The following is a 12184-nucleotide window of genomic DNA, read 5'->3' on the forward strand; positions in this document are numbered from 1 at the left end:
AAGAGCGGTGTTGTGCTCTGCTCTGCTGCAGAACTTCCCAGATGACTAACAGCGTGTTCTGCTTACAGGAGCTCACAGGAAAACTGCCACGGGAATACCCCCTGGATCCCGGGGAGGAGCCGCCTATTGTAAGGAGAAGAATAGGAACTGCCTTTAAACTGGATGAGCAGAAAATCCTACCTAAGGGGGAGGTAAGATTCTGACCTTCCCTTCCAAACCCTTGTCCCCACCTCGGGTCTCTAAGATGTCTGGTGTGCATCGCAGAGGAACCATCAGTCTTGCAGGCATTTTTTGCTTTCAATGACTGCAGTTGATCACAGTGCCTTTTTCTTTTTTTTTTTTTTTTTTAAATATCCACCAGAACAGGGAAGCAGCAAGAGAGCTGGTGTTCTTAGTTCAGACTGGGAGTAAAGGTTAAACCCTCAAAGTTCAGCTCTGGCTTTGCTGGAGGTAACAGAAATAGCCCGGGTGACCAACTGGAGCATGACAGGCCAGGCGCTCTGGTGACCCAGCTCAGTGACTTGTGTGGGTAGGGAGCACAACAGGAGCCCCGTGAGCCACCTGACCTCTGCTGCTGCCCTGGGGCGGTGGTGCAAACAGCCTCTTGCTTTCCTCTTCACTAGCAACCCGAATTCACATCTCCCATAACGGGGAGAAAAGCATCACAATTACCAATCTCGGCCCCTCAACAGCAAGATGAAAGCATTTTACTCCCCAGTCCTTAAATAAAAGAGCCTTCGTCCCTACCTGTGGGGAGCTGGAATTATGTTTTTCTAAGTTTGCCAGGGAGTGTTTGTTCTCTTCCCTTGCTCCCACAATGTGCTGGGTCAGTGCCCTGAACCGTGGCTGTGAAAACAGGCCTGCAGCAGCTGTAAGGCGGGACCGGATTCACAGAAAAGCTATTGTCTGCAGAGACACATTTGTCTCAAGACACTTGTGTATATTCCTGTCTTGCTTTTTTTTTTTTTTTTTTAAATATCCACCAGAACAGGGAAGCAGCAAGAGAGCTGGTGTTCTTAGTTCAGACTGGGAGTAAAGGTTAAACCCTCAAAGTTCAGCTCTGGCTTTGCTGGAGGTAACAGAAATAGCCCGGGTGACCAACTGGAGCATGACAGGCCAGGCGCTCTGGTGACCCAGCTCAGTGACTTGTGTGGGTAGGGAGCACAACAGGAGCCCCGTGAGCCACCTGACCTCTGCTGCTGCCCTGGGGCGGTGGTGCAAACAGCCTCTTGCTTTCCTCTTCACTAGCAACCCGAATTCACATCTCCCATAACGGGGAGAAAAGCATCACAATTACCAATCTCGGCCCCTCAACAGCAAGATGAAAGCATTTTACTCCCCAGTCCTTAAATAAAAGAGCCTTCGTCCCTACCTGTGGGGAGCTGGAATTATGTTTTTCTAAGTTTGCCAGGGAGTGTTTGTTCTCTTCCCTTGCTCCCACAATGTGCTGGGTCAGTGCCCTGAACCGTGGCTGTGAAAACAGGCCTGCAGCAGCTGTAAGGCGGGACCGGATTCACAGAAAAGCTATTGTCTGCAGAGACACATTTGTCTCAAGACACTTGTGTATATTCCTGTCTTGAGTTTTCTTTTTTATTTTTGTAAGAGGGGAGACTGAAGCTGGTGTGACTGTGTGGTTTAAGGCTCCATTCAGCCAGGGAATTAACTGTTTGTCATTTTGTTGGCACTTTCCTTCGGCTGAAAAAATAAACAGCTGGAGCTCTTTAGTTTTGTTCTCAATGGAGCCTGGGAGAGGAATTCCACTGAAGTCAAATATTCATGAACTAGCACATTTAATTAAGCTTTTCAAAGGGAAGCACAGCTTAGCTGAGTTATTCCTAAAACCCCTGCAGTCTGTTGGCTGTTATAACCTGATCTCCAGCTTCCCTAGATTTGCTACAAGGCAGCTTTTGGGGCCAGCGGGTGAGGAATCTCCTTGCTCCAGTGGCAGGGTTAGGTGGGGAGAGCATGAAGGTAAAGCAGCTCCTCCCCATTGCAGGCACTCTGCCTTTTGGCATCAGCAATCCAAACATGCTGACTCAGCTTTTCTCTACCTCCCTTTTCATCTGTCAAACTTTTAAGACCGTGTTGAAAACCATATATTTCTGTTCTTGAAGACTGATGTTGAGCTGTGTTTATTTGGCTCCCAGTTTGAGAGCATTTAGAGAGGCCAACAATGATTTTCATGTGCTTTTCAGCAGTGCAAACACTAGAAACATAATTTAAAACAAAAGGTGAAATACTCCCTTGGTCACATAAATCCAGAACTGATATTACCAACTGTGACAAGGACCTGAAGCAAAACACTTCCATCTGAAGGCAGGTGGTAACCTTCATTTTCTGAGGCTTTATTTATAGCGGTCTCACTGGAAGAAAATAGGCAATAATGGCCAGAAGGAAAATTAATTATATTTTTTTTAGATATACTGAATGATTTAGAACTGACTCTCTGAAGGTCTGAATGACAGCTCACGTCAAACACTCTGTACATTTAGTAGGAGCTTTGTCAGAGCAAGACTTGCAGGGAAGGGTCCTATTGTAATTTTTTGTAATCACCTGTACATGGTCCGTAATTCCTGACTCTGGGAAGGATTTTGCCAGAAGGCAATCAACCATGTTCCAGGTCTTAAAACTCCATCATGTCAAATTCACTTTGAATAACTTGGGCACTGATAGAACTTACAAACTCTTCAAAGCAAAAAAAGATCTGTTAAAAAGATGGGGATTGGGTTCAGTCTCCAGTAAAGAGAGGGAAATAATAGATTTAAGGCAATGCTGACTCACCACTGACAGCAAAGGGATTTTTTTTTTAAGCCAGAAGCCCAGAATAAAAACTTCAGAGGATGATTTCAGTCTGATTAATTCCCACAGCATTAGCTCTTGCAAAGTTCACTGCTGCTAAAAAAAAAGAGAAAGGATGTAAATTTGTGTAACGGGGATCTCCGTGAAGCTCTGGCTGTCAGTGCTTGCAGTCTGAACTCCCAACATTCACTAGAAGTAGCAAAGCTTGGAATTTTTTCCCTAATTTGCAGTGTAATGTATTCCCCTTCCTAGCAGACTAACAGCAAAAACTCCATCAAGCTGGGGAAGGTAGCCAGATCCATTGCAGATTAGTAAGTACTTCATAGCTCTTTATCAGCTTCTGCCCTGGCATAAATTGGCCTAAATCCCTTAACTGTGGAGGATAACTAAAAATCAGTAGGAAGCTTCCAGGGTACACCTGGTTGCATTTAAAAACTCAACTGTGACCCTGCAAGGACTACTGTTGGAAACACTGTTCCTTTTTGGCATACAGAAAGCTTGCTGTTACCTACTGCTCGCTCTGATATCACCTTCCTGGCTTGTAACTCTAGGAGACCATTTTCTGGTGTAATCAATTGTAGCAGCCCATGATGACTTCAGGTCATACTCTCCCCTGGATTTTGACAGCCATACCCCGGGGAGGAGTTAGCCCATCTTCAGCTTGGTGGGTGCCAGGCAAACCTGTCAGGAAGGTTAAAGCTGGAGCATAGCACTGATATCAAGTGGGACTCAAATATGGAGATGGGAAGCAGGGAGAAGAAGTGGGTGGGAGACAGATGTTACCCATAAGATGGATGTGAAAGGATAGATGTGCAGAGCACCACTGAATGAGGCCATATCGAACTGCATGAAGATCCAAGCTGCACAGCAGGGTCAGAGCTGGAGCACACACGTCCTCCTAGTGCGGGTCATCCTTTCCACCAGCTGTGCTCCCAGGCAGTTGTGTGAGCAGATGAAGGCGAGATGGGTTATGCTTAGGGAGGCCTTGAGATGGAGGGAGCAGCATGACTGTCGATGCTTTGCTGATGGAGAGCCTTGGTTGGAGGCCGCTGGACAGGTTCAAGGGGAGCTTCCCCACCAGTGGGTTGGTATGATGGTAGCCAGAATCCCCTTGCCCTTCCCCAGGAGGCAGAGCTGGAGCGCCTGGAGAGGGAGTTTGCCATCCAGTCCCAGATCACAGAGGCCGCCCGGCGCCTGGCGAGCGACCCGAACGTCAGCAAAAAGCTGAAGAAGCAGAGGAAGACGTCCTACCTGAACGCACTGAAGAAGCTGCAAGAGATCGAGAATGCCATCAATGAGTATCGCATCAAGTCTGGGAAGAAGCCAACCCAGAGAGCCTCCCTGATCATAGATGGTGAGTGAGCGAGCGGGGCTCAGCACCCATGGTGTTGCTGAAGGGTCTGTAGAGGACAAGGAGCAAAATTCTTGCTTTCAATTCGCGGCTTAGGGCACAGATTCCTCCTCCCTCCTCTTGCCTCTCCTGTCTGAGGGCTCCACAGATGCTGGCAGTCGAGCTGTCCTCTGCTGCATCAGCCAGCTGTCACACGGGTGTCTGGGGCATTAGGGACGTGCTGGTTCATGGCATGAGAACCAGTGTCATGCTGTAGATGACAAGGGTGTCAGGGAAGCAGACTGTGACTCCTTTGTTCACCTATAAAATCGCTGTTAACATCTCCTCTGGAGCGGTGCTGGACAAATGTAATTAATTTTAGCAGATTGGGGTGAGCTCTCCAGCTGAAAAGCATCCGTAAAATCAGAGTGGTAGCTGTGTCATTGCTGTGTTCAAATGTGGTTTTTTTTTCTTTTCTATTTTTTTTAAATTAAATTCTCAGGGCACTTTATGGTTTACTGGGTTGTTGATTGGTTTTTCATGAAATCCATTAACTTTATACTGTGGTTGTTTCTTCCTTGCTGGTTTTGCCCTTTCCCTTTTGACTTGCAGTGCTTTTCTCTGTGCCTTTGTAGTGGGAACTGAGATTAGAGCTGCTGTATTAGTGACCTGAGTACCAAATTGGACCTGGGTACGAAGTTGCACAGCAGTCAGGGGTAACAGACAGCCATGAGGAGCCAGGATGGGGGAGGCAGTTCAAACGTGTGCACACCAAGAATGTGAGAGCTTCTGCTGCTACCAAGGATGTTCAGAATACTGAAAAAAGTGGTACCTAATGTGGGTCTTGAGTTAGCAACAGCATGATAGTTTTAGGAAGGCAGAGATCAAACCCAGGGTCCTGAAGACCTGAGATAGAGATCTCACTAATGGCACTGAGCCATTTTGCATTCTCTGGGGATCTCAGCTCTCTGTTGTGACTCAGTCTTAATCCCCATTAATGGAAAAGACTTAGCAGCTCCTTGAAAGGCAGCCTGCTAGTGAGAGACCTGGCCTGCAGCTCTGCCCTACCAGACTGAGTGGGCTGAGTCAGTTGTTCTTCTTGCCTCATGGCTACGCAAGGAGGAAGACGTGGGTGATGGAAGAAGAACACTGTGCAATTCAGCATTTAGTCACTGCCATTCTCAGGACCATCTGACCATCTTTATTTTCTTCCCCTCAGAAGGAAACATTGCCAGCGAAGACAGCTCCCTCTCAGATGCCCTTGTTCTCGAGGATGGTAGGTTGGTTTCTGTATGTTCTAGGGGGCAGAAAGGAAACTGGGAGGTATGTGTGAACTCCAGATGGACACTCAAAATGGAGGAACTGTTCTGTGTAATAATAGACTCAAATTTTCCAGTACCAAAACCACTTGGTTTCCCCTGGCTCTGCCTTGTAGTCAGTCACCAGGCCTGGAGCAGTGAGTATTGCCATGGCTGCTGCTCTGAATTCTTTCAAAAGACAGTCCCAGAATGTCCCTTTATTTTCTTTTAAGGTTTCCATTGTTTTAATGCATCATACACTCTCACTGGGCTTTCCCTCTCCTTCCCCAGTGGGAATATCAGCCAGTACATTTCTGAAAGTCAGGTCTTCAAGTTGCTTCTGAACACAACCAGGGCAAGCGGGGTAAGGGAGGAGCCTCTGGAGGTGTCCTCTGGGGCTGTGCTGCCATGGGAGGTGTCAGACAACCAACACCTCTCTTCCCTTCTCTTCACAGAGGATTCTCAGGTCACCAGCACAATATCCCCTCTGCAGTCCCCACACAAAGGACTCCCTCCCCGGCCACCCTTGCACAACAGGCCTCCTCCCCCGCAGTCCCTGGAAGGCCTGCGCCAGCTCCATTACCACCGCAATGACTACGACAAGTCCCCCATCAAGCCCAAGATGTGGAGCGAGTCCTCCTTGGATGAACCCTATGAGAAGGTCAAGAAACGCTCCTCACATAGTCATTCCAGGTGAGCCAGCAGTCTTGAAGCACCATCACAGAGGTATCCTCTGCTTTCAGGAGGGACAGGTGTGAGCCCTTGCAAAATGTACCAAGCTGTCCATTGCCAGAAGGAGACTTCTAGATGTTTTGGCCAACAGGCACGTCATAAAAGTAGGCTGCAGCCACGTGACTGCTGCTTGGTATCTCAGTGCTATTTTAAAACATGTAGGAAGGAAGGATGGTGGTTCATCTGAGGGCTTTTGACAGAGCTTGGCCTTGACCTCCAGCTACTGCAGCACAGGCTCTGGGACGCAGCTCAGATCAGCAGCTGACCCAGCTCCCACTCCCCCCCACGCCATCACAGGCATATGGGGGATCTGGGAAGAGGCATGGGAGCCCCCTCCCCGAATTCCTGTCCAGAAATTGAAGCAGGGTGTTTGCTCTGCAGCAGTCACAAGAGGTTCCCCAGCACCGGGAGCTGTGCCGAGGCGGGAGGGAGCAGCTCACTGCAGAACAGCCCCATCCGGAGCCTTCCCCACTGGAATTCCCAGTCCAGTATGCCATCGACGCCGGATCTACGGGTACGCAGTCCGCACTATGTCCACTCCACGCGGTAAGTCCTGGCTCCACAACAGTCTCACCTTGCTTACCCTGACATAAATATCCTTTGCTTTCTCCTTCCCCCAGGATATGAATTAATCCCCAGTTCAGGAAAGGACAAAAACCAGTCCTTTTCAGATCAGAGGCTTAAGTACTGTTGCCAGCAGGAAATCTTTCCCAGGCTGAGATCCTGAAGTTACTTCAGATAAATGTTATCCTGCCCCTCATTTCCCCCTCAAAGTAGTCAAGCCTTTCTTCTGCTGGGACCTTTCATCTCAGGGACTGTCTATAGGTACTACAAACCCCACACCACTTTTAGAAGGGATGTGGTGCTATTGCTAAATTTCTGCAGTAAATTCCTCCACAGATCCAGCTGGAGATAACATGTTGTTTCCTGTCTGATACAAAATGTTGGGTAGTGTTCATTCTTTCTCATAGGTAAAATGTTTGCACGTGTGGGATCTTCTGCAAAGAAAGAGCCTGTATAAAACAATACACCTGAGGATCCAGGTGGCAGTGGAATAAGCCCAGGGTTGACAGAGGAAAGAGCTGAAGCGTGTAAGGGAGGTGATTTGATGTACATGGCCCAATTTTACTCCAGTTTTCAGCAGCACTTCTAGAAACTGTTCAGCTTCATTGCTTTTTTGTGCTTGTGGGAAACTCATGGACACTGCAGGAAGCAAAGCTGAGCCAAAGCTGTGTGCTGTTAGGTATCCTGCCCTAAGGGGTAGTGCTAACATCATTTAGCTCGACATAAATCAAGAATCATGCCAACACATTAGGTTCAGGAAGAGACAATACAAGGCATTAAGGCCCTGGGTTAAGTTTGTTACAAGTTTTTGGCTGAGAGTATCTCTCTAGAGCATGATTTTTGTTAACACTGGGGCAGAGCTGCGTGAGAAATGAGCCTGGCACAGAAAGAGAAGTGGCCTTGACCGGGTAGGGGCCATTTGGGTGTTTGAAACAACCATTGCTCCATCTGTGGCTCATTCATGAGCTGCATGCCCTGGCCTTGGCACCCATCAGGCGGGTGTGTGACTCATTGTGGGGTGTTCCTGCCTCTTGTATGGATGGCTGGAGCTCTCCAAACAGCTGAGGTGAATAGAGACCACCCAGAGCTGCCTGGGAATCAAGCCTTGTAAACTTCCAGTTCAGGGTGGTTGCCTGAAGAGCTGTCTGTCACCTGCTGACAGTTCTACACATGATACCCACTGCTGGGCCCTGGTAAAATGTAGCTGCTTCGCAAAGGTGGCTTTTTCAACAGCGAGTGGAGAAATCACTGCATTCTGAACTAAGTTTGGACAGTCTATCTGTCTCACACCAAAGGGATTGTACCTGTGCAGGGCATTCTTAGGCCACTTTCAAGGGAATCCCACCACCTTGGAGGCTAAGGTCTCGTGATTTGCAGACCTGGAGCAAGGTGAACCTCGTAGCACAGGGATGGTGCTGATTCAAGCAGCTCTGCCACGGGACCACACCAGCAAAGCTGGAGCTTGATCTCCCCAGGTTTTGCCCTTCAGAATGAGTCTTTCCCCGGGTGGCAAGACACAGAGGAATCAGGCTGGAGAGGGTTTACATCCCACATGGTGCTGCAGACTGAATGTCACCACCAAGGAGAATGGAGAGGAACAGGGTTAGGACCTCCTACTCCCAAGCCCTGCAATGGGGAAGCAGGTTGCTGTGCAGCCAGCAGCCCCAGGCAGCGCTGGAGGGGTCCGGGTTTTCAGCGCCCTCGGATTCCCTGGCCTGTGAAGCTGGCCTTGTGTGCAGAAGGGGATGGGGAGATCTTCGTCCCATTGACTTACCCACTTGGATTTTTCTCCTGGTATCTGCAGGTCAGTAGACATCAGCCCGACCAGACTGCATAGCTTAGCTCAGCACTTTAGGCACCGGAGCTCCAGTTTGGAGTCGCAAGGCAAGCTCCTCGGCTCAGAAAACGAGACAGGGAGCCCTGATTTCTACACGCCAAGGACTCGTAGCAGTAATGGCTCTGACCCCATGGACGACTGCTCTTCCTGCACCAGCCATTCCAGCTCTGAGCACTACTACCCTGCTCAGATGAACCCCAACTACTCCACCTTGGCAGAGGATTCCCCATCAAAAGCCAGAGAGCGGCAAAGGCAGAGGCACAAATCGGCGGGCAACCTGGTCTCTTCCAATTCAGGGAGCATGCCCAACCTGGCTGCAAGGAATGGGACAGGGCACCACCGTGTTTACCTGCACAGCCAGAGCCAACCCTCCTCCCAGTATAGGATCAAAGAGTATCCCCTGTACATCGAGGGCAGCTCCACACCCGTGGTGGTGAGGAGCCTGGAGAACGACCAGGAGGGACACTACAGCGTGAAAGCACAATTCAAAACCTCCAACTCCTACACAGCAGGGGGGATGTTTAAGGAGAACTGGCACGGGGATGAAGTGGACTCAGTCAGGCTTACCCCCTCCCGCTCCCAAATCATAAGGACTCCCTCTCTGGGCAGGGAAGGGCATGAGAAAGGCTCGGGTAGGACTGCGGTGTCGGACGAGCTGCGGCTCTGGTACCAGCGCTCCACGGCCTCCCACAAGGAGCACAGCCGCCTCTCGCACACCAGCTCCACCTCCTCGGACAGCAGCTCCCAGTACAGCACATCTTCTCAAAGCACCTTTGTGGCACACAGCCGGGTCACGAGAATGCCTCAGATGTGTAAAGCAACATCAGGTGAGAGCTGGGCTGGGGAAGAGGGGTGGGAGGGACTGGGGCTTCACGCAGCCCAGCTGCGTGCCAGGCAGTGCAGCCTGGCTGGAGAGCAACACCAGGTGTGTTATCTGCCCTCCACGTGCTGCTCACCAAGCCTGTAGACATAAGCTGGGGGAAAGCCTTGTCCAAGACACTCATCAGGTGGGAATTGCTTTCCATGGAAATCACAGAATCAATTACTGAGGCTGGAAAAGACCTCTGAGATCATCAAGTCCAATGATGGACTCAAATGACAGGGAGGGACCAAAGCCCTGTTGTTGCCAGCTCCTTCCTCAGGGTGCATTGGGTTTTTTGGGTGATGGCACTAGAAACTGGACATAGAAGGACATTGAGGTGCTGGACAGGGTGCAGAGAAGGACAGCTAGGCTAAGTAGGGGTCTTGAGAATCAGCCTTATGAGGAGAGGCTGAGGGAGCTGGGGCTTTTCAGCCTGGAGAAAAGGAGGCTGAGGGGAGACCTCATTGCTCTCTACAACTGCCTGAGAGGATGTTGTAGTAAGGTGAGTGTTGGCCTCTTCTTCCTGGTGACCAGTGATAGGACAAAACAAAATGGGGTCAAGTTGCACCAGGGGAGGTTCAGATTGGATATTAGGAAAAAATTCTTCACAGAAAGAGCAGTGAGGCATTGAAACAGGCTGCCCAAGGAGGTGGTGGGGGCATCTTTCATGGAGGTGTTCAAAAAAGGGGGTAAATGTGATGATTTAATGGTTAGGGATTGTAGGGTGGGTGGTTGGACTTGATGATCTCGAAGGTCTTTTCCAACCTTGATGCTTTTGTGATTCTATGGAGAAACTGCAAAGGGGGGGAGGTCACTCTTAGTGATTGCAGCGAGGAGAGTGATGAAGCAAGCAGAAGCTCAGCACAGACAAGGAGAATGTGTGTGAAACACCACAAGTATGAGAGGAGTGAGGGGCATCCCAGCCCAGCAAAAATGTTTGAGCAATGACATCTTTGTGCACTGTTAGGACTTGGTTTTCCCATGCAGCTCCAACATATATATGTGCTGATAATGCCCTCAACTTCAGAATGCTTAACTTTGTGCAATATCCTTCCTCTGTTGGGTAGAGGCCTTTGCGCTCCTCTATGCTGTTAATATTCAATGGTAAGAAAACAGTGAAATTCATTAAACTGAGGAGGCCACTCTGTGTTACAAAACAGTCCAAGGTTAAATATTTACTGGCCATCAGTCACCCCTGGACGAGCCAGTTATGATAGATCAAGGACTTGGTAAAAACGTGAATCCAGCCCCACACAGATGGGATTGCTGTTTAATCAGAGTTTGGACTGCATCCATCCCCACCTTTCACATGCCTCAGACTTGGCGTGGGAGACAACACTGCTCCAGCCTCACTTGCCAGAGGTCCTCATAGCTTTCCTGAGCAGACCACTGCATTGTCCACCCATGCTGTCTGTTGGACTGCTGACATCCCAGCACCATACCTGGTCCATGGTGACCACCATAGAGTCAAATAATGGTTTCAGTTGGAAGGGACCTTATAGCTCATCTAGTTCCAACACCCCTGCATGGGCAGGAACACCTCCCACTAGAGCAGGTTGCTCAGAGCCCCATTAAACCTGGCCTTGAACACTTCCAGGGATGGGGCTTCCACAGCTTTCCTGGGCAGCCTGTTCCAGTGTCTTACCACCCTCACACTAAAGGAAAATCTGTCTTCCCTTCTATGATAAACTGGCATTTCTATTCTACCCAAGGCAACACAAAATGTTTGAACACTGGGAAGCTTTGTCTTGCTCACCTTTGGAAACCACACCAGTTCAGTTGGATCATCTGGAAAGGGAAACTGGGGTTGAGGGGAGAGTGCATAAGAACGGCTGTCAGTCAGTCTGTTCCACGTTCATCTGGGTCTTTTAAATCTGCTACCTGGACAGCAAAGTGGTGAGTGTGCTCAGGAATCTCAGCTTGTCATGACCGGTTGGCAGCACAGACTGTTTTTGCATTCAGAGTCGGCTCAGCCCCTAGTTACAGCTGTGGGAGGATCCTGACTTCTGGGGCTTTTGGTTCCAAGGAGCAGGTTAAAATTTGTTTTCCTCAAGTGTCATTTGGCATCAGCTAAAGAATTTAACAGCACAGAAGGAGATGCCAGGTAGAAACATCCATCATTTTAGCTGATGAGCCCTAGCCTGTAGGTTTGTTGGACTTCACACTGTCCTTCAAAGAGGATTATACTTCTAGGGATATATTAAATTTGGAGGGTCAACTCTGTGTGCATCTGAGGAGGAGGAAAGATCAGTCAGGTGGATTTCTTGGTTAGACCCTCACTGGGGAAACTCCCCCAGGAATCACTGCTGATGGTACATTATTATGTCAGCTTGCTGCTCTCCTCACTGAAGCAAAACAAGCCTTCCTCTGGTCCCATAATAGTAGGGTCAGCAAAACCCAGCTTCAGTTTAGTAGAGATGCACAGTGAAAGGTAGTTCAAAGGTGGTTTGAAAAACCTCAGAGCCAACTTCCTCCCTTGCACATGAAGCAGCCTACTTGTCCAGGCTCTCTCCAGCACCAGCTCTGGCTCCTGAAGACACAGCATCTCCCACCAGCCCTGGAAGCAGGAGGCTGAGCCTGGTGGGCTGGGCTCTCTTCCAGTTCAGGTCCCATGGAGACACACAGCCAGGCCCTGCCAGTCCAGGCAGCAGCAAAACCAATTATCTTTGACAGAGGCAGAGGTGCAGTGCTTCCCAGGCAGGGCTTAGAAGAGCCCAGGCTGTTTCATTCAGCTGAAGGCTGGGGAGAGACAAAGCATTCCT

At 49.5% G+C, this 12184-nt stretch overlaps 1 protein-coding gene across 1 annotated transcript in view; it reads left to right on the top strand.

The window, feature by feature from the left end:
• The window catches only part of FRMD4A (FERM domain containing 4A), a 185495-nt gene that overhangs the window by 170898 nt on the left and 2413 nt on the right, over positions 1-12184 (top strand). Inside the window, exons 16-21 of the mRNA XM_010001285.1 lie at positions 69-191; positions 3925-4153; positions 5349-5405; positions 5883-6120; positions 6541-6705; positions 8528-9387. Coding sequence (XP_009999587.1) covers positions 69-191; positions 3925-4153; positions 5349-5405; positions 5883-6120; positions 6541-6705; positions 8528-9387 — 1672 coding nt within the window. The remainder of the gene's footprint in view (positions 1-68; positions 192-3924; positions 4154-5348; positions 5406-5882; positions 6121-6540; positions 6706-8527; positions 9388-12184) is intronic.

Source organism: Chaetura pelagica, unplaced genomic scaffold, assembly GCF_000747805.2.
Source record: "Chaetura pelagica isolate M959 unplaced genomic scaffold, ChaPel_1.0 scaffold66, whole genome shotgun sequence".
Lineage (NCBI taxonomy): Eukaryota > Metazoa > Chordata > Aves > Apodiformes > Apodidae > Chaetura > Chaetura pelagica.